This window comes from Mauremys mutica, chromosome 15, assembly GCF_020497125.1.
Source record: "Mauremys mutica isolate MM-2020 ecotype Southern chromosome 15, ASM2049712v1, whole genome shotgun sequence".
NCBI lineage: Eukaryota > Metazoa > Chordata > Testudines > Geoemydidae > Mauremys > Mauremys mutica.
Window position 1 is genome coordinate 20872840 of NC_059086.1, and position 21839 is coordinate 20894678.

Genomic DNA, 21839 nt, shown 5'->3' on the forward strand with positions numbered 1-21839 from the left:
GCATCTCCTGTGTCCAGATCTTGGGGAAGGTACAACTTCAGGACTAATTCCCTGAAATGTAAATCCACCAGAACACAGTGATTAGGAACCGGAATCTTGAGAAACTGCCCCTGGATTTTTAGTCTGAGTGAGCGGCAGCAGTCTCCATTGACGCCAAATCCAACCAGTAGAAGCTGCAGTTGCCCAGGTCCCCATTGTGCCGCAGAGGAGTCCGGCCCAGACTTAAGTAGATGCCAACTGGCAGAGGGCACAAGGATGCCTAGAGTTATACAGGGATCTCCTGGGTGAGATATATGCACAATAGCTCACCAAAGGTGGTATGTGAGCTCTCTACCAAGAGCCAGCAGCCTGCTGGCTGACCTAGCAGGGGCAAGATGTTTGTATGGGACATAGTTGAAGAGAGATGTAAAATGTAGATTATGAGGCTCCAGAAGTGTTTAAGTGAAGCTTGTCACCTGTGCTATGGCAATCCCTTTGGCTGAGCCAATCAGCACATAGAACAAAGCCCAGCCGTGGAGACAGGCTATATTCACTGTCTGGGCGCAGTGTGGGCCTGAGAATTTACAAAGACAAAGGACCCTCAGCACAAGTCTCCGAAGAGAGACCTCCTCTGGAAGAGACAATGGTCTGTACCTACCAGGAAAGAGGAGAGGGGACAAGAGCTCCCTTTCACCCAGGAGGCGGCTGACAGCATTTGTCTCAGGAACAGGAGATCACAGTCAGGCCTGGAGTAAAACCCTAGAAGGACTGTGGGGTGAGCATTGCTCTACCAGACAGAAAAGTATCTCGTTCAATGAGTCCAGGCTCTAGTCAGCGTGGTACGATTTTATTGGCCATGAAACTGTTTTTTTCCAAGCCTTCTCCTTGCTGCCCCTCAAATCTCTACACTCTGTGAAATCATTTGTTCTTGCTGTGACTATGAAGGGATCTAGAGCTGTGTGCTGATTGGGGCAGAAATGGGAGGAAGAGCTGGTCACCTTGAGACCCTGTTCCTTTGGCAGCAACAGATCTGTGACTGCTGTGAATGCCCAGCGGGACAGGCACTGGGTGCTGCAGGGGGACGCTCGGAGGCCTGAGGGGTGAAGTGTGCCTATGCCAACCTGCAGAGAGGTCACCCCCCTCCACAAGGCCTAGAGGGAACGTCTTGTGTGGCCTGTGGCCGAGGGAGTCGGGGATATGCCCTCCAGTGGGCACAGACAAGGCTTCCTCATGCTAGGGGCACATAGCCCTGCACTAGGGCATTAGGGCCAGCACATCTGCAAACAGAGAGCGCCCCCTACTGACACCCCCCTACCGGCAGTACAGGCCCTTAGCACCATGCTGGGACAATGGGTCAGCGCTGAATGAGATAGGAGAGCTGGGTCTGTGCTGAAAGCTTCCCAGCCCGATCCCTGCACCACCCACAGTGAAGTGATGGATGAAGGTTACCTGAGCACTCGACACCGGCATCTTCTCCGTGGGTACAGTTATTCACTCCCCAAGGCTGAGCCCTGCAATCAGAGAGGGCAACTTCTGTCCCTGTGCAGTTGACGTCATCCAGCCAGATACGGTCTGATCCTGGCCCAAATCGAGCCCCTCCTGGGGCTGATAATGCTGTCCCACAGCCCAGCTGCCTGCATACGACTCTGGCATCCTGTAAGTCCCAGCTGTTATCACACACAGTTCCCCACTGCTGGTTGCGAAGCACCTCGACCCTCCCAGCGCAGCGACTCCTGCTGTTCACCAGTCGGATCTGAGCCACTTCTGAGATGCCAGCGTCTGCAAACACCCAAGGGAATAAACACTCAGGGAGGTTCCTGTGCATCTGATCTTTCCTGTCACTGGGGAACGTAGCGCCTCCCGCCGACCGATCTGACCGGTCTCTGCACACAGCAACTGCCTGTCAAGGGCTCCCCACCACTGACCAGGCTAATCACTTCGGCAATGTTGAAGTTTGTCCACTCCCCTCCCAGCCAGTTCTCACCTAGCTAGGCTGTCATCTAGTTAGGCAGACTGGACGGCTGTCTGACCTACTGCTCCCACTAGAGCACTTAAAAAATCACTCCCCGCACTGCTGGCAGGAACCTCCTGGGGAGCAGATTTACACCCTCACTCCTGGCGCTGGTATTCGCTCCAGTGTGATACTGTGCAGTGCTGAGGGGCAGACGCTGACATAAGCATCTTGGTGATTGGGAGCTGAACACAATCACCGTGTCATTAGTGGTTGTCTGACATCAGCATCGAATTTACATGTGTTGGCTGCATAGCTCTCTGAAATCGCCACCCAGAGTCCATCGTCCTGAGAACTGCCTGGAGCGCAGGGACGCCTGGCAGGAACCTGCTGCGCACCAGGCTGACAATGGTTCCGACCAGTGCAGAGGCAATGCACACTTCCTACAAGCAGGTTGGCCCCCTCCTGAAGCTAACACCTGCCCCTGCAGTTCCTCCTCACTTGCCACGACTGACTTGGCAACATTGTTTTGTGGCAGCCATTGCTGCACTCATGTCTAGTGCTGCCAGCCCAGTACCAGTATCAGATGAATAATGGCAGAGCTGGGCTGACAGCTGTGTCCTCACACAGGGGAAGCAACTCCCAGCTAGAGACACTGCCGTGCTGATGGATTTTCAGATGGCCTAACTTGTATCTGCCCATTTACAACCTGGGACGCAGATCCTGGGCTAGGCTTAATGGGTCCCTGACTGGACTGGCCAGAGGCACTGTTGCAATGCAGAAACGTGGCTTAGCCTGATCTTCTCAGTGTGCCTGTGGGGCAGCAATACAGACAGTCACACGTGGTGGAGCAAAGCCCCATTAGAAGACTGGACCTTGAGGATGCACAGTCAGATGGCTGAATAAGGTAGAACAGGAGTGAGTAATCTACGCCCCATAGGCCGGATCCGGCCCATCAGGGCTTTGTATCTTGCCCATGGGATTGCCACCCCTGTGGTGCCACTGGCCTCATGCCACTTCCAGAAGCAGCTGGCACCATGTCCCCACGGCCACTGGGGGTGGGGGGAGGGACAGAGGGCTCCACGCAGTACCCTCACCTGTAGGCTCTGCCCCTGCAGTTCCCATTGGCCGGGAACAGGGAATTGCGGCCAATGAGCGTGTCGGGGGCAGTACCTGCAGGTGAAGGCAGTGCACGGAGTGCTCTGCCCTCCCTCAGGGGCCATAAGGACATGGTGCCGGCCACATCTGGGAGCAGTGCGATGCAGCGCAGAGCCAGGACAAGCAGGGAGCCTGCAATGGCCCTGGTGCGCGCCGCTGACACCCCGGAGCCACTCCAGGTAAGTGGCGCCTGGCCGGATCCCGCACCCTGAACCCCTGCCTCACCTTGCCTGTACCCCAACCCCCTCCCACACCCCACACTTCTCCGGCACACCAACCCCCTGCTCTGAGCCCCCTGCTGCACCCTGCAGCCCTCCTACACCCCAGGCCCCTTCCCCAGCCCTGCATTCATGGCCCTGCATGTAATTTCCCCACCCAGATGTGGCCGTCAGGCCAAAAAGTTTGCCCACCGCTGAGCTAGAGGAAAGCAACTTTGGAATGAGATTGTGATGAGCTGGGGAGGGGGAAAAGGCTTCAGGACCAGACTGTGTTTACAAGAACACACCCACTCTGCCTAGGTATCCAGCAGACAGAGCTGTGTTGGCTGGTGCTGGGTTACAAATCGCTGTAGTACTTGAATGCAGGGTAGTGAAATATTGTTGTCCTGATTGTCTGAGTAAAGGGCAGCAGAACTGTGCTTAGCCTGCCCTGACTGGGGGGATCACCCAAAACTGAACTGAACTCACTAACCAGGGGGCTCAGGCACCAGACCCCTATCAAGAGTGAGAGGGGGTGGAGATGGGTGTTCCTGCTGAGGGATGTAGGGTCTGTGTGAGAGGTCTAGGCATGGTTTAATCTGCCCCTCACCACTCTTCAAAGATAGAGTTAATGAAGGCTCCATTAGGAGTCTTTTTGGTTTCAGTGATCACTAGAGCTGAAATCACCTGCTATGAGACACTGTTTCTGCCCAGTCAGCTTCAGCACTGAGGGTTCCCCACTAGGAGCTGACAGTCACTGAGAGCTGGGTGGAGCCTCAAGAGAGCGACCTGCAGAGGTCACAATAGAGAGGCCGGGGGCAGCAGAAGCTGAGGGCGAGCGGAGTGGTGAGTGGCTGGCAGGGCAGCTGCCACCAGAGCAAGAACCGAGACAGCAGATCAGCCAGACGCTCTCCTCCCCGCCCCCATGGTGGGAGCTGAACTCACACAGGTGCACCTCTGAACTCAGGGTCTTCACTAACCAAGGACAATCACTTTGTGATGGAGGGAGAAGGGAGGGGCACTTTAGAGGAACTTTTGGTTGCTGGACTCAAGAACCTGAGGCAAAAGACTCTGCCCAACGTACTCTGGGGATGGTGTTTTGCTCATGGTTTTATGCTTATAAATCCTGTTTGTGACATTTTCCCAGTTAACGCCGGGGGGCCTTCCCTCCTTTTATTAAAAAAAGTTTCTTTTCTGCACTGAGACTCTCTGCTTCAAGAGGGGAAGCTTTGCCTCGTAGAAGCACGCAGGGGGTTGTGTGTAATTGTCCCAGGTTACTGGGTGGGTGCTCAAGCCAGATTTGTGTTGTATTGCTGGAAAGGAACCCCTAGATATTGAATCTGGCCCTGGTCGCTTCCGACGCCACGTGCAGAAGGATTACATAGATATCAACTTGTGACATACACAAGAGAAGAAGACTCCACCCACTGACATGCAGCCACTTCTGGGGTAGGACAGGGAAGCTGAGAAACAGGACAGGGAAATATGTAGGCTGTGAAGGACAGGAAGTGAGGAAGAACTGCATCTCCTGTGTCCTGCTCTTGGTGAAGTTACAGCTTCAGGACTAATTCCCTGAAATGCAAATCCGCTGGAACACGGTGATTAGGAACCAGACTCTTGAGAAATTGGCCCTGGATTTTTAGTTTGAGTGAGCGGCTGCAGGCTCCGTTGACACCAAATCCAACCAGTGGAAGCTGCAGTTCCCCAGGTCCCCAATGTGCTGCAGAGGCACAATAGCTCACCAAAGGTGGTATGTGAGCTCTTTACCAACAGTGGCAGCTCTGTGTTTTTTGCCGCCCCAAGCACGGCAGTCAGGCAGCTTTCAGCGGTGCACCTGCAGGCAGTCTGCTGGTCACGCAGATTCAGCGGCGCGCCTGCAGGAGACCTGCTGGTGCCGCGCCTTTGGTGTCCCCACCGCCAAATTCCCGCCACAGCCGCAGGACTGGCGGACCTCCTGCAGGCATGCCACCCTCAGAGTGACTGGTAGGCCATCCCCCGTGGCTTCCTGCCTCAGGCAAGCACTTCCTGCACTGGTGCCTGGAGCCGCCCCTGTCTACCAAGAGCCAGGAGCCTGCTGGTCGACCTAATGGGGGCAAGATGTTTGTATGGGACATAGTTGAAGAGAGATGTAAAATGTAGAATATGAGGCTCCAGAAGTGTTGAAGTGAAACTTGTCACCTGTTCCATGGCAATCCCTTTGGCTGAACCAATCAGCCCATAGAACAAAGCACAGCCATGGAGACAGGCTATATTCAATGTCTGGGCCCCACTGTCTGAGAATTGCAAAGACAAAGGACCCTCAGCACAAGTCTCTGAAGAGAGACCTCCTCTGGGAAGAGACAATGGTCTGTACCTACAAAGAAAGAGGAGAGGGGACAAGAGCTCCCTTTCACCCAGGAGGCAGCTGACAGCATTTGTCTCAGGAACAGGAGATCACAGCCAAGCCTGGAGTAAAACCCTAGAAGGACTGTGGGGTGAGCGTTGCTCTACCAGACAGAAAAGTATCTCGTTCAATGAGTCTAGGCTCTAGTCAGCGTGGTATGATTTTATTGGCCATGGAACCATTTCTTTCCGACCCGTCTCCTTGCTACCGCTCGAATCTCTACACTCTGTGAAATCACTTGTCCTTGGTGTGACTATGAAGGGATCTAGGGTTGTGTGCTGATTGGGGCAGAGATGGGAGGTGGAGCTGGTTACCTTGGGACCCTGTTCCTTTGGGAGCAGCAGGGACTGGGTGCTGCAGGGGGACGCTCGGAGGGGTGAAGTGTGCCTATTGCCCTAATGTAACACAGATCCAGCTTGAGCATCCACCCAATAACCTGGGACAAGTACTACCCCAGAAGTGGCTGCATGTCAGTGGGGGGAGTCTTCTTCTTTTGTGTATATCACAAGTCAATATCTATGTAACCCTACTGCCAGTGGCGTCGGACATGACCAGGGCCAGGTTTAATATCTAGGGTTTTCTTTCCAGCAATGTAACACAGATCCAGCTTGAGCATCCACCCAATAACCTGGAACAAGTACACACCACAGCTGAGGGGTGAAGTGTGCCTATTGCCAGCCTGGAGAGAGGTCACCCTCTCCCCAAGGCCTAGAGGGCACGGCTTCTGTGGCCTGTGGCCGAGGGAGTTGGGGAGCTGGAGCCTCCAGCGGGCACAGACAAGGCTTTCTCGTGCTAGGGGCCCATGGCTCCGCACTGAGGCATTAGGGCCAGCACAACTGAAAACGGAGAGCAACCCCAACTCACACACCCCTACCTGCAACACAGGCCCTTAGCACCATGCTGGATCAGCGCTGACTCAGACAGGAGAGCTGGGTCTGTGCTGAAAGCTTCCCAGCCCAATCCCAGCACCACCCACAGTGACATGATGGAAATAAGTTACCTGAGCACACAACACCGGCGTCTTCTCCATGGTTACAGTTACTGTCTCCCCAAGGCTGAGCCCTGCAATTGGAGAGGGCAACTTCTGTCCCTGCGCAGTGAACCTCATCCAGCCAGATATGGTCTGACCCTGGCCCAAATCGAGCCCCTCCTGGGGCTGATAACGCCGTCCCACAGCCCAGCTGCCTGCACACGACTTCAGCATCCTTTAAGTCCCAGTTGTCATCACAGACGGTTCCCCACTGATGGTTGGGAAGCACCTCGACCCTCCCAGCGCAGCGACTCCAACTGTTCACCAGTCGGATCTGAGCCACTTCTGAGATGCCAGAATCTGTAAACACCCAAGGGAATAAACACTCAGGGAGGTTCCTGTGCATCTGATCTCATGTCTCTGGGGAACGTAGCGACTCCTGCTGATGGGTCTGACTGCTCTCTGCAGAAAGCAACTGCCTGTCAAGGGCTCCCCACCACTTACCAGGCTAATCACTTGGACAATGTTGAAGTTTGTCCACTCCCCTCCCAGCCAGCTCTCACCTAGCTAGGCAGACTGGACACCAGTCCGACCTACTGCTCCCACTAAAGCACTTAAAAAGATTACCCCCCGCACTGCTGGCAGAGGCAATGCACATTTCCTACAAGCAGATCGGCCCTCTCCTGAACAAAACACCTGCCCCTGCAGTTCCACCAGACTTGCCACGACTGACTTGGTAACATCGTTTTGTGGCAGCCATTGCTGCACTTGTGTCTAGTGCTGCCAGCCCAGTACCAGTCTCAGATGAATGATGGCAGAGCTGGGCTGACAGCTGTGTCCTCACAGAGGGGCAGCAACTCTGGGATAGAGAGACTGGCGTGCAGATGGGTTTTCAGAAGCCCTAACTTGTATTTGCCCATTTAAAACCTGGGACACAGATCCTGGGCTAGGCTTAATGGGCCCCTGACTGGACTGGCCAGAGGCACTGCTGCAATGCAGAAACGTGGCTTAGCCCAATCTTCTCAGTGTGCCTGTGGGGCAGCAATACAGACAGTCACACATGGTGGAGCAGAGCCCCGTTAGAAGACTGGATCTTGAGGATGCACAGTCAGATGGCTGAACAAGCTAGAGGTGAGCAAGGTGGGAATGAGCTCTCCCCTGACAGCTAGTGATGAGCTGGGGAGGGGGAAAGGCTTCAGGACCAGACTGTGTTTACAAGAACACACCCACTCTGCCTAGGTATCCAGCAGACAGAGCTGTGTTGGCTGGTGCTGGGTTACAAATCACTGTAGTACTTGAATGCAGGGTAGTGAAATGTTGTTGTCCTGATTGTCTGAGTAAAGGGCAGCAGAACTGTGCTTAGCCTGCCCGGACTGAGGGGAGCCACAACTGAACTGAACTCACTAACCAGGGGGCTCAGACACCAGACCCCTATCAAGAGTGAGAGGGGGTGGAGATGGGTGTTCCTGCTGAGGGGATGTGGGCTCTGTGTGAGAGGTCTAGGGATGGTTTAATCTGCCCCTAACCACTCTTCAAAGATAGAGTTAATTAAGGCTCCATTAGGAGTGTTTTTGGTTTCAGTGATCACTAGAGCTGAAATCACCTGCTGTGAGACAGTGTTTCTGCCCAGCCTGCTTCAGCACTGAGGGTTCCCCACTAGGAGCTGACAGTCACTGAGAGCTGGGTGGAGCTTCAAGAGAGCGACCTGCAGAGGTCACAGCGGAGAGGCTGGGGGCAGCAGAAGGGGAGGGTGAGTGGAGTGGTGAGTGGCTGACCTCTCACCAGAGCAAGCCCCCAGACAGCAGAGCGAGCCAGGCGCTCTCCTCCCCGCCCCCATGGTGGGAGCTGAACTCACACAGGTGCACCTCTGAACTCTGAGTCTTCGCTAACCAAGGACAACCACTGTGAGTGGGGTGCGGTGGACGGAGAAGGGAGGGGCACCTTAAAGGAATTTTTGGTTGCTGGACTCAAGAACCTGAGGCAAAAGACACTGGCCAACGTACTCTGGGGATGGTGTTTTGCTCATGGTTTTATGTTTATAAATCCTGTTTGTGACATTTTCCCAGTTAATGCCGGGGGGCTTCCCTCCTTTTATTAAAAAGTTTCTTTTCTGCACTGAGACTCTGTGCTTGCAAGAGGGGAAGCTTTGCCTTGTAGAAGCACCCAGAGGATGGTGTGTAATTGTCCCTGGTTACTGGGTGGATGCTCAAGTCGGATCTGTGTTATATTGCTGGAAAGCTATTGATGCCAGCCCTGGTCACGTCTGATGCCACTGGCAATAGGGTTACATAGATATCGACTTGTGACATACACAAAAGAAGAAGACTCCCCCACTGACATGCAGCCACTTCTGGGGAAGGACAGGGCAGCTGAGAAACAGGACAGGAAATATGTAGGGTGTGTAGGGCACAAAGTGAGGAAGAATTGCATCTCCTGTGTCCAGCTCTTGGGGAAGTTACAACTTCAGGACTAATTCCCTGAAATACAAATCCACCGGAACACAGCGATTAGGAACCGGAATCTTGAGAAACTGCCCCTGGATTTTTAGTCTGAGTGAGCGGCTGCAGGCTCCATTGACACCAAATCCAACCAGTAGAAGCTGCAGTTCCCCAGGTCCCCATTGTGCCATAGAGGAATCTGGCCCAGAGATAAGTCGACACCAACTGGCAGAGGGCACAGGGATGCCTAGAGTTACATGGGAATCCCCTGGGTGAGATATATGCAGAATAGCTCACCAAAGGTAGTATGTGAGCTCTCTACCAAGAACCAGCAGCCTGTTGGTCGACCTAACGGGGGCAAGATATTTGTATGGGACATAGTTGAAGAGAGATGTAAAGTGTAGAATATGATGCTCCATAAGTGTTGAAGTGAAGCTTGTCACCTGCGCCATGGCAATCCCTTTGGCTGAGCCAATCAGCACATAGAACAAAGCACAGACAGGCTGGAGACAGGCTATATTCACTGTCTTGGCCTTGTGTGGGCCTGAGAATTTACAAAGACAAAGGACCCTCAGCACAAGTCTCCGAAGACTAAAGAGAGACCTCCTCTGGGAAGAGACAATGGTCTGTACCTACAAGGAAAGAGGAGAGGGGACAAGAGCTCCCTTTCACCCAGGAGGCAGCTGACAGCGTTTGTCTCAGGAACAGGAGGTCACAGCCAGGCCTGGAGTAAAACCCTGGAAGGACTGTGGGGTGAGCGTTGCTCTACCAGACAGAAAAGTATCTCGTTCAATGAGTCCAGGCTCTAGTCAGCGTGGTATGATTTTATTGGCCATGGAACCATTTCTTTCCAACCCTTCTCCTTGCTGCCCCTCGAATCTCTACACTCTGTGAAATCACTTGTCCTTGGTGTGACTATGAAGGGATCTAGAGCTGTGTGTTGATTGGGGCAGAGATGAGAGGTGGAGCTGGTCACCTTGGGACCCTGTTCCTTTGGGAGCAGCAGATCTGTGACTGCTGTGAATGCCCAGCGGGACACGGACTGGGTGCTGCAGGGGGACGCTCGGAGGCCTGAGGGGTGAAGTGTGCCTATGCCAGCCTGGAGAGAGGTCACTCCCCACCCCACAAGGCCTAGAGGGCACGGCTTGTGTGGCCTGTGGCCGAGGGAGTCAGGGATATGCCCTCCAGCGGGCGTGGAGAAGACTTCCTCATGCTAGGGGTCCATGGCACCTCACTAATATAATATATGGAGATATACTCATCTCATAGAATTGGAAGGGACCCTGAAAAGTCATGGAGTTTAGCCCCTTGCCTTCACTAGCAGGACCAAGTACTGATTTTTTTGCCCCAGATCCCTAAGTGGCCCCCTCAAGGATTAAAGTCACAACCCTGGGTTTAGCAGGCCAACACTCAAACCACTGAGCTATCCCTCCCACTAGGGCATTAGGGGCCAGCACAACTGCAAATGGAGAGCGCCCCCTACTGACACCTCCCTACTGGCAGTACAGGCCCTTAGCACTGTGCTGGGGCACTGGGGTCAGTGCTGACTCAGACCGGAGAGCTGGGTCTGTGCTGAAACCTTCCCAGCCCGATCCCTGCACCACCCACAGTCACGTGATGGATGCAAGTTACCTGAGCACACAACACCGGCATCTTCTTTGTGGGTACAGTCATTCTGTCCCCAAGGCCGAATCTCACAATTGGTGAGGGCAGCTTCTGTCCCTGCGCAGTTGACCTCATCCAGCCAGACACGGTCTGACCCTCGCCCAAATCGAGCCCCTCGTGGGGCTGATAACGCTGTCCCACAGCCCAACTGCTTGCATACGACTGTGGCATCCTTTATGTCCCAGCCGTCATCACACACGGTTCCCCACTGCTGGTTGTGAAGCACCTCGACTCTCCCAGCGCAGCCACTTGGGCTGTTCACCAGTCGGAGCTGAGTTAGTTCTGGGATGGCTGGGTCTGCAAACACCCGAAGGGAATAAACACTCAGCGATGGGCTAGAGGAAAGGGATATGGGGCTTTTCCCCTATTATTTACTCTGGCTTCCATTCAGTCCCTGTGTGGCAGACTGGCTGGCTTAGGGGGGCTGAGACGAGGACACTGGTGGGTTCATCTCTGGAGTCACCAGTTCTGATCCAGCCCCAGGCATGGGGGAATGGCTGACTCATGGGATGGAGAATGGGACACAGGGTCTTTCCCCCCCCCCAAGGGACTCTGGCTGCAGTACAGTCTGTGTGAGGGGGATGAGCTGATGCAGTACGTTGGGGAAAGGAGACCTGGGGCTTTTCCCCGGAGGGCACCGGTTCTTGTTTGGCCCCAGCTGAGGGAGGGGCAGTGGCTGGTGTGGGGGGAACAGGCACTGGGCTTTCACATCTGGGGCCCTGGGTCCAAGCTGGTAGTGAGTGGAAGTGGCAGCCACTGCAGCTCTCTGATGCCCAAAATGTGAAATGAGCTGCTGGGGTTAATTCCCCTCCATGACAGGCCAGGTGGGTGCAGGCCAGGCCAGCCCTCAGTCTGAGCGGCTCCCAGCCGAGGGGCAAAGGGCAAAACTGGTCAGGAGACTGAACTGCCCTTTGCCCCTTCCTGGGCTCCCTCCCTGTCTGCGCCCCAAAGACCCCGTCTGACCAGAGCCAACAGCAGCAGCCTCGTGGGGCTGTAGTTCTGCTCCCCCAAAGCCTCCATTGGCCCTGACTGGGGCTGACTCGGCTCCTCTACATTCCACACACAGACAGGGCCGGCCCCGTGCTGAACTAAGCACCCTCCTGTGGTGAAGGCACCTCAGCAGCACAGCTCCTGGTACCCCATCCCCACAGGCCCCAGCTAGCATCACAGTGCCCCAGTGTCAGTACACAGCATCTCCCCTTCCCCTTTGCAGGGGTGGGGCCACTCACCAGCCACAGCCAGAGCTGAGCTGAAACAAAAGGCAAAAATATCTGTTGGGGCAAATCATACCCCAGGGTAAATCTGGGTTCACCCAGACTGATGCAGCTCAGCCAGGAGCTGTCAGAGCCCAAATTTCAATCGGCCTTACAGGGCAAGGGTGAGCCCTTGAAATGCTGAATGGCTTGGGCATTTCCACAGGTACCCAACAGCCAGGATGCCCTGCACTCTTCTCACTCTGCCAGACAGCCCACCTTGTTATCAATTCACTGGTGGGGAAACTGAGGAGATGATGAGGTGAGACCATGGGGTGAGTCTGGTGAAAGCAGGATTTGAACCCAAGTCTCCGGTCCTGCACTTGAACGACTAGATTAAATAACCTTAACTCTGCCCTTCCTCACCCCAATTTATGAGAGAGCTGCACACTGCAGCATGCACCCCACACATACAGACAGACTCCGCACCCTCTGCCTATGTTTGTATTTACCTGCCATGGGTAATCCTGTCATGGAAGCTGAAAGAAAGCAAAGAAATGAGGTAAGTCGCTGTATCCATGTCTGGTCACCTTGGGGATCTCCAAACACTGGCCGACATAAGCAGTGGCTTGAGTGAGTTCTCCCCTCACATCTCTTGATGCAGTGAGAGAAAAGACTCAGCTGCATGTTGTATTTCAGTGACCTATCTACTGCCTCTCAGGGAGGTGAATTGACCCTCCTGCCCCTCCTGTCGGCATCGGTTGCATCTACACAGAAGTGCTGTAGCTGCAGAACTGCCACCGTGCCACTGTAATGTTTCCAGTGCAGAAGAGCCCTAAGTAGCCGGCAAAAGACAAGACCTGGTGAGTGACGTCAGAACCAGTGACACTGCACCAGCCCTTCCAAACTGAGCCACCTGCACCTCCGAAGGACCCCCACACCCTGCTCCCCTCAGGCCTGGCTTCCCCCCGACCTGGAGTTTGACAGTCCCACATGCTGTGTAATGGAGCGCTAAACTGCATTATACTGTTCAGTCACTAGGTGGCGATGTGTGTAAAATACCTTTTTTAAAGCTAACCTCAGCCATATCTGGCAGAGTATTAAAGGACCGTGGTGTGTAAAAGCAAACTCTGTGACCAGTCCATGTCTGGTACAGAAGAACACGACAGTGTCTGGAGTAAACTAAGAACAGAAATAGAACACAGCTACAAACATTGCAGGATCTTGTCACCATGCCACTCTTCAGTGCCCCAGAGAACTTCAGCTTTCACAAACTTCACCATGGACACACTGGAAACAAGATTTCACAAGACTTCACATTGCTGCCAAGCTGCACAAAGACACTGGAGAGATGTAGGTATCTTCTTTAGTGTCGGCTACAGGAAGCTGGCAGAGCATATCTTTAAATCCTTTCATGTTACTGAAGACAGCCACAAAGGTGACTATGAAAGGGGTCTGGCTATGTTTGAGGCATACTTTATATCTCAGAGAAATGCAGCCTATGGAAAAGCTTGTTTTCACCAGACAACTCAAGACCCAGGGGAAAGTTTTGAATGTTTTATAAGAGCTCCTCATAGATAGGCTGAAAACTGTGATTTTGGGAATGCAAAGTTTGAAAATATCACAGACAAGCTGGTTATTGGGTTAACAGATAAAATCCTTTCACAGCAGCTACAACTGAAGAGAGATTTAACTCTAGCCCCAGCTATTCAAATACCAAACCAGTCTGAATTAGGCAAACAACAGAACAAAAGGCAGGAGCAACTTGAAAAACATGAAACTAGCTTAGGCAATGTCTACACCAGCACTTGCTGCAGTATAACTTATGTCTCTCAGGGGTCTGAAAAAGCCACCCCCGAGCGATGTAAGTTACACCGACCTAAGCACCGGTGTGGATGGTGCTATGTGGGTGGAAGAAGCTCTTACACAAACAGCTACCGCTGCTCACGGGGCTGGAGTAGTTAAGCCGACTGGAGAGCTCTCCCGCCAGCTCAGAGTGGTTACATTAGAGAGCTTACTGCAGCACCACTGCATCGCTGCAGCTCCACTGCTGTAAACTCTCTAGTGTAGCTGTAGTCTTAGCCCTGGTCTACACTACAGAGTTAGGTCAAAATTAGCCATGTTAAGTCGATTTTATAATGAATGCGTCTACACAAGCAACCCCGTTCCATCAACCTAAAGGGTTCTTAAAATTGACTTCTGTACACTTCCCCAGCAAGGGGAGTGGTGCTAAAATCGACCTTGCTGGGTCAAATCGACATTATTGGCCTCCGGGAGTATCCCAGAGTGCTCCAATGTGACCTCTCTGGACAGCACTTTCAACTCTGATGCACTAGCCATGTGCACAGGAAAAGCCCCAGGAACTTTTGAATTTCATTTCCTGTTTGGTCAGCGTGGTGAGCTCAGCAGCACAGGTGATCATGCAGTCTCCCCAGAATGGCAAATGAGCTCCAGCATGGAGCAAACGGGAGACACTGGATCTGATTGCTGTATGGGGAGAAGAATCTGTGCAGGCAGAACTTCGATCATAAAGAAGAAATTCTAATATATGCCAAAATCACATAAGGTATGATGGAGAGAGGCTACAACGGGGACACACAGCAGTTCTGCATGGAAGTCAAGGAGCTCAGGCAAGCCTACCAAAAGACAAAGGAGGCAAACAGTCACTCTGGGTCAGAGCCCCATACATACATTTTCTATGATCAACTGCATGGTATTCTAGGGGGGGACCCTACCACTACCCCACTCTGACCGTGAACACCTGCAAGGGGGAAGTCTCACGCAACACGGAGGAGGATTTTGTGCAGGAGGAAGAGAAGGAGGAGGAGAATGTGCCGCAGGCAAGCAGTGAATCCATTCTCCCCAGCAGCCAGGACCTTTTCATCGCCCTGGAGCCAATACCCTCCCAAGGCGGGATCCCCAACCCTGAAGGCAGAGAAGGCACCTCTGGTGAGTGCACATTTGCAACTATAGTACAGGGGTTAAAAGCAATAGTGTTTAATGTCTGATTTGCCCTGAAGACTTGGGATGCATTTGTGGCCAGTACAGCTACTGGAAAAGTCTGTTAATGCATCTGGGGATGGAGCGGGAATCCTCCAGGGACATCTCCATGAAGCTCTCCTGGAGATACTCTGAAAGCCTTTGCAGAAGGTTTCTGGGGAGGACTGCCTTATTTCGTCCTCCACGGTAGGACACTTTACCACACCAAGCTAGTAGCAAGTAGTCTGGAATCACTGCAGCGCAAAGCATGGCAGTGAATGGTCCTGAGTTTTGGTTGCATTAGTAGTATACAACTCAATAGTATTCATCACCATGCACTATTGACAGGTTTCCATGCTCCATTTAAGGCTTATGTCCCGCCTTCCCACTCCGTTTCCGTTGGCACCAAAGCTTGGCGCCATCAGCCATTTTGAAAAAAAAAATTGTATGTGTTTGAATAGGGGAAGTGTTGTGTGTGTTTGTGCTTGCTTACATTTAGAGAAAAAAGGTTTAAAGAATAGAATGAGAGCCTTTTAATGATGAAAAAAGAAAGTTTGGGTAAGATATAGTGGAAAAAGGAAAGAAAAGTCATTTGGGGAGGTTGAGTAAGGAGAGAGGATGGTAAAGATCTAGTTTGGCAGGTTATTAAAGAATAGAAAGAGATATTTGTTTTAAAGGGCTAGTTTGAAAGAAGAAAAGAGAGATGATGGTAAAAACCTAGTTTGGGATGCTATTAAAGAATAGAACATTTTGAGATCAATGTAAAAGGTGTATTAACTATCAGGCTAGGTTCAGAAAAAAAGCTTTAAAAATATTAAAAACTAGGTTTAAAAAAGAAATTAACTAAGGCAGAGCCTGTTTAGTAAGCACATGGTCAAAAACTATAAAGGGAGGCTAAGAAAAACATATTTAAACTATTAAATACCAGGGTAGGCTAAGAAAAGAGCATTTAAAAATATTGAAAATTAGGTTTAAAAAGGGGATTTACTAAAGGAAAGCCTGTTTAGTAAGCACATGGTCAAAACTATAAAGAGGGAGGCTGCAGGATAGTCGTAGCCAATAGTTTAGGGCTGCCATCGCTTTCCTTCCCTAAGTAAGGAGGAGCTTCTATTTAAACAGGTCTGATGATTAAAGATGGCTGCACCTAGAAGGCCCTGGCCAACACCGACAGTCAAGCTTCTCATGAAGAGACATTATACGGTCGCTGCTATGGGACCTGAAGAAACAAACATGCCATTGTGGCAAACAATGTTTGAGATGGGTCATGAGAGTGGGGAGACAGGGATAGCTAACGCTGCCTGTACCCACAAGAACGACGTGGTGGAGAAACACAAGGCCAGACCGCTGGGCCATCATTTGTTTGAGACTCCGGATCCCAGCCAGGAGAAGCCAAACGAATCAACAAAAGTCTGTACGGAGATGAGGCACAGGTACGTTGTGTGTAAGAACGTTCAAGGGCTGGTTTGGCAGGGACCGATGCTCGGCTGGCTAGAGCCTTTTGGATCAAGCCTGCACAGAGACATATTTCATTTGTTGTTGTTTGTTGTTTTTAAAAGCTGCATGCAGAAGGGGTCTCTTGATACATGGCATAAAAGGTTTTAAAATCATGTTATGAAAAAGTACAAGGATGCCTTACACGTATTTCTTACCGTAAATATTTTAGCAGCTGAGCAATGGGTCTTCAGAGGACTCGGAGGTTCTGGACAATGACAGCTCCGAAGGGCCAAGTAGATTGGGCCTGATCTGTTTTTGCCCAGACCCAAAACCAGATGTTCCACAGAATGCCGAAACAGCGGGGGATGCTTATTCTATAGGCCTGTACTATCTAAAGTTGAGGGAGAAATTTGGTATTAAGCCTGTGCGAGTTCATAACCGTAAAACTGTGATGCGTGTAATTGTGCGAGCGGTTGTGCACGGAATCATCAAGCACTGCCTGAGAGAAACAAAATGAGGATTGTCCTGGGTGCGCCAAAGATGCCCCCGGTCAGAGGCATCATGCCTGCGTGTACTGGTCTTTAGATGATGTCAACTGTAAAATTAAAGGAATTAGCGGTAGTTTGTGTATGGAGAGTGTGTTAAATATCATCATCACGCTGGGATACACGCTGCAATGCCTCTGTTTAACCCAGGAACATTTAGCTCTAGGGGCAGAATTGGTGGACAGAGGCCGAGGACCCAAGTAGCGTTTTAGATGAAATGATCAAACCGACAGATAAATGTTTAATGCAAAATGTTGAATGCCTTCTTCGTTCAGCAAATCACAAAAATCTTGCTACGAAAAAACACTAGCAGTTAGAGCGTGTTTTGGGAACAAAACAGGGTGTGTTGTAAAATAAAATGTCAGTTGAAAATAACTGTGAAGCGTGTTTTTATGGAGTTCAAGGGGTGTGGGGTTTGTCAAAAGGGCGGTAGGTTGCCCCCGTAGTATATGCGTAGTTAGGTTACAGTTTGTCAACAACAACAAGAGGTATATGACAGGTCTGTTCTTCTAACAAAGGCCCACCCATCTCACCCAGCCCTGGTGCTTGCGCATGAGGTTTATAGGCTCCCTATGAAACCTTGCAAAGCAGCCCCAGAACCCTTCTTAAATCATACCATCTTCCACTTTGGCTGTACCTTTTCATTTTCCACCCCAGGCCCTCTGCATTAGGACTTAATCATGGCCCCTCTGATTTCAACAATTTCTCAGGTCTCTCATCTACTGTTTCATATTATTTAATGCTGTACATCATCTAGGGTTACAGTTTGCATAAAAGTGTTTTACAAAAATATATTCTCTAGGGGCTTAGACAAGATAACCATCAACAAAATTGTAATCGTTGCTTTGCAGGCATTGCTACAAAGTATCTTTAAGCTTGTTTTTGTTAATATTTCTGATAGGCCGTAGGGTGGGGGAGATAATACCTCATAAAGTGGAAAAGTGCTTCCGAATGACAAACGCTCGCCCATGCTAAAGCATAACAACTAATACAGAATGGCTGCCTACAAAACGGTTTCACTAAAAGAGTCATTAACATGCCCCCTAAAACTCAGAACAGCTCCCTTACCCGCATGGTCTGATCTCTGTGGCTTTTTAAAAAATTTGTTTGTCCGTGGTTTAGATTTTAAAAAACAATAAAAAGAAGAAAAAAAACGGGGGGAGGGGGGAGAGGAGGGTGTTCTTCAGATAGGCTATCTCTAAGCTTCATGCAGTCACAAAGCGACGTTTTTTGTCATTTACAATCAGTAAGTGGAATAAAATACTTGTTATAACTTTCACAAAGTATCTTTCAATGCAGTCTCACCATTTGTTAAAACTTTAATAGTGTTTAAAAAGTTAGGAAAGAAGACTGTGTAAAAAAACAAACTGAAGGAGTGACCCCGAGAGCCTTGCTAAGGCAGACTATAGTACATGGATCACTGGCTAGCCTATTTAATAGAGCTCCAGCCTGCATTGTATTAGTTTAATAAAATCTATGGACCCAAAACAAACACAGGAGCTTGTACCCTGTGTCTCAGCACACGGGTTACAAACATTTTAAAACAAAGACATTCTAATAATGCAACAGAAAAATTCATACTTAAATCTAAAAGGCCTAAGAAAATGAAAGCTTAATATAACTTTTGCAGGGATATGTTAAAAAGTGGGGAGGAAAATAAACTTCTCTCTAATCCACTGGATTACAGAATAAGAGGCATATAAACTAGCTGTTATTAAGTTTTTTTCACTCTGGGGTGTTTTCTGCATCTCTTTTTTTTTTAATTGAAACACATGTAAAAATGTTAAATAAAGGGCTCTGTCTTCATATAGGGTTGTCTTTTAAAGTGTTTATTCCTTTACAAAACTTAATATAACTTTCACTTGTATTTGTTAAAATGCAGGCAAAGAAGCAGCCTTCTTATCTCTGATCCACTGGCTTACAGGGGGTGTTTTTGCTAACAGCGGCTTTGCTGCAAAAGCCTGCTGTTTCAGACTGTCCTTATTAAAAAATGACCAGTGCTAGTCTAAAACATAGGGGGAACACTTTTTTATCACTATACATTACTTTTATAAACAGGATTTCTGTGTTTTTAACCCTGGGTTGCTTCTGCAGACTCAAATTTTATTGAAACACCTATGCCAAAGGATTGTGTCTTCAGATAGCCTTGTTCTTCAAAATGGTCTTCTTTTCGAATCCACTACCTTCAAAAGGCTGTTTCAAGTTGTTCTCACTAAAAACCTTGGGAAAAAAACTTTTTTAAGGGTTTGTGGGTTTAGACCTGGGGTGCTTTTGCATGCTTTTTTTATTGAAACACATGCAAAAGGGATGTGTCTTCAAATAGATTTGTCTTTTCAGGTAATTATAAAGCAGAACTTTATTCCTTTGCAAAACTTTCACCTCTATTTGTTAACAAATTACTTTTATAAACTAACTGGCTGTGGTTTTAACCCTGAGGTAATTTCTTTTTTTATTTTACCTTGTGAATAAGATTAGTTACAAAGCAGTGTCTTCTTCACATAACAAAAGAAAATGTTTATTTCAACAAGTATTTGGTATAATTTTGTTTTAAAAGCTGGCCTAGGGTTTTCTTGTTATGTTCTGGCCTTCTTATCTCTGATCCACTGACTCACAGATTTTGTTTTTGTTGAAAAAGCATGCTGCTTCAAAATGTTCTTACTAAAAAAAGGACCAATGTTAGTCTAAAGCATAGGAGGAAACTTTTTTTTATCACTATACATTACTTTTATAGACAGGTTCTCGGTGTTTTTAACCCTGGGATGTTTCTGCATACTATTTATTTATTGAAACACATATGCAGAAGGGGCTAAATGAAAAATTGTATCTTCAGATAGCCTTGTTTTTCAAAGGGGTCTTCTTCTTTTCTAATCCACTACCTTCCAAAGCTGTTTCAAGTTGTTCCCACCAAAAATCTTGGGGAAAAACTTTTTCTTAGTAAGGGTTTGTGGGTTTAGACCTGGGGTGCTTGTTGCATGCTTTTTTTATTGAAACACATGCAAAAGGGATGTGTCTTCAGACAGGTTTGTCTTTTCAAGTAATTATAAAGCAGAGCTTTATTCCTTTGCAAAACTTAATGTAACTTTTACTTGTGTTTGTTAAAAAGCAGGTGATGAAGCAAACTCCTTCTCTGTGATCCACTGACTCACAGACACTGTTTTGCTAACAGGAGCTTTGCTGCAGCTTCACATTATTTTTAACTAAAAAAAAACCCCCACATTAGTCTAACACCTAGGGGAAAACTTTTAAAAATTGTTTGTTACTAAAAGCTTATGGTTTTAACTTTTATGAAAAACCCTATGTAAAAGGGGCTACGTGGTGGAAAAAAAGGCTGGAGGTCTGGGGTTTTTTTTTAGATAAGAATAAAACAGCTAAAAGGGAGGGGGAGAAAGGATGGGGAGGGAGGAGAGAAGGGAGTTGGCTCTTGTTTAAAATCTTGGGACTATAGGATTGGTTCAGGAAAATGAATTCTATGATGCTGCTGTAGAACAAACTCTAATTGGGCCAATCCAAAGGCGGTGATAACAAGTCTGAGAGGGTCTGAAACTGGAAAGTTGCCTCATTCTACAAAAAAACTGGAAAGGTATAAAGTCTCTCTCTCTCTCCGATTCATCCATGTGCTCTCTATCTTTGCCCTTTGCAAAGGGGGCTTTCTTTTTCCTTTTCGTGCCCTGTTCTTTTTTCTTAACCTACACTGGTATTTAAATGCTTTTCTATTCACTTTTTTACCATGTGCTTACTAAACAGGCTCTACCTTTGTAAATTTCCTATTTTTGGCCATGTGTGCTTTTCTTAAACCTAGTTTTTAATATTATTTAATGTTTTTAAATGCTCTTTTCTTCACCTAGCCTGATAGTTAATAGGTTAAATGTGTTCTTCATAGCCATCCTTTATAGTTTTTACCATGTGATTACTGAACAAGCTCTGCCTTAGTAAATTCCTTTTTTAAACCTAGGTTTTAATATTTTTAAATGCTCTTTTCTTAGTCTACCATTGATATTGAATAATTTAAATATGTTTTTCTTAGCCCCTCTTTATAGTTTTTTACCATGTGCTTACTAAACAGGCTTTCCCTTAGTAAATTTCTTTTTTAAACCTAGTTTTTAACATTTTAAAAGCTTTTTTCTTAACCTAGACTGATGGTTAATACACCTTTTACATTTATCTCAAAATTTTCTATTCTTTAATAGCATACCAAACTAGGCCTTTACCATCATCTCTTTTTTTTCTTTCAAACTAGCCCTTTAAAAACAAAAATCTCTTTCTATTCTTTAATAACCTGCCAAACTAGACCTTTACCATCCTCTCTCCTTTCTCAATCTACCCAAATAAGCTTTCTTTCTCTAAACCTTACCCAAACTTTCTTTTTTCATCTTTACACTCGCACACTCTATTCTTTCAACCTTTTTCTCTAAATGTATCCAAGCACAAACACACACAACACTTCCTCTATTCAAACACACACATACACAAATTTTCAAAATGGCCTACAGCACCAAACTTCAGTGCCAACAGAAACGGGGTAGGAAGGCGGGACATAAACCCTAAATTGGGCGTGGAAACCTGTCAAAAACGCATAGTGATGAATACTATCGAGCTATATACTATTCACATTCAAGAAACATTCAGTCTATTTCTGTGTTAGCCTCAGGAGAGTGATATCATTCTTGGTCACCTGGTTGAAATAGGGGATTTTCTGTAAGGGAACAGTAAAAGGACCCCATTCATGCTGGGCTGTTTGTGGTTGGCTAAAAGGGATCATCCCTGAGAATAGTCACACAGCGAGGGGACGGGTGAAGGGATCATCCCAAATAGCCACATGGAGGGGCGAGGGGAGGGGTGTGCTGCAATTCCACCCCAAAACCACAGCCCCTCCTTTTAAATGGCAAACCCAACCAGCATTGCTTGCTACAGGAAAGGAGGGTGCTGCAGTTTGAAAACATTCCCACA

The 21839-nt window shown here is 48.8% G+C and overlaps 1 protein-coding gene across 1 annotated transcript in view; it reads right to left on the reverse strand.

Annotated features, from left to right (window-relative positions):
• Nucleotides 1-21839, reverse strand: part of LOC123350078 (deleted in malignant brain tumors 1 protein-like) — a 267416-nt gene that overhangs the window by 239110 nt on the left and 6467 nt on the right. The window contains exons 2-5 of the mRNA XM_044988433.1: nucleotides 12447-12473; nucleotides 10709-11038; nucleotides 6669-6998; nucleotides 1429-1758 (exon numbers count right to left, since the gene is read on the reverse strand). Of these exons, the coding sequence (XP_044844368.1) occupies nucleotides 1429-1758; nucleotides 6669-6998; nucleotides 10709-11038; nucleotides 12447-12473 (1017 nt within the window). The remainder of the gene's footprint in view (nucleotides 1-1428; nucleotides 1759-6668; nucleotides 6999-10708; nucleotides 11039-12446; nucleotides 12474-21839) is intronic.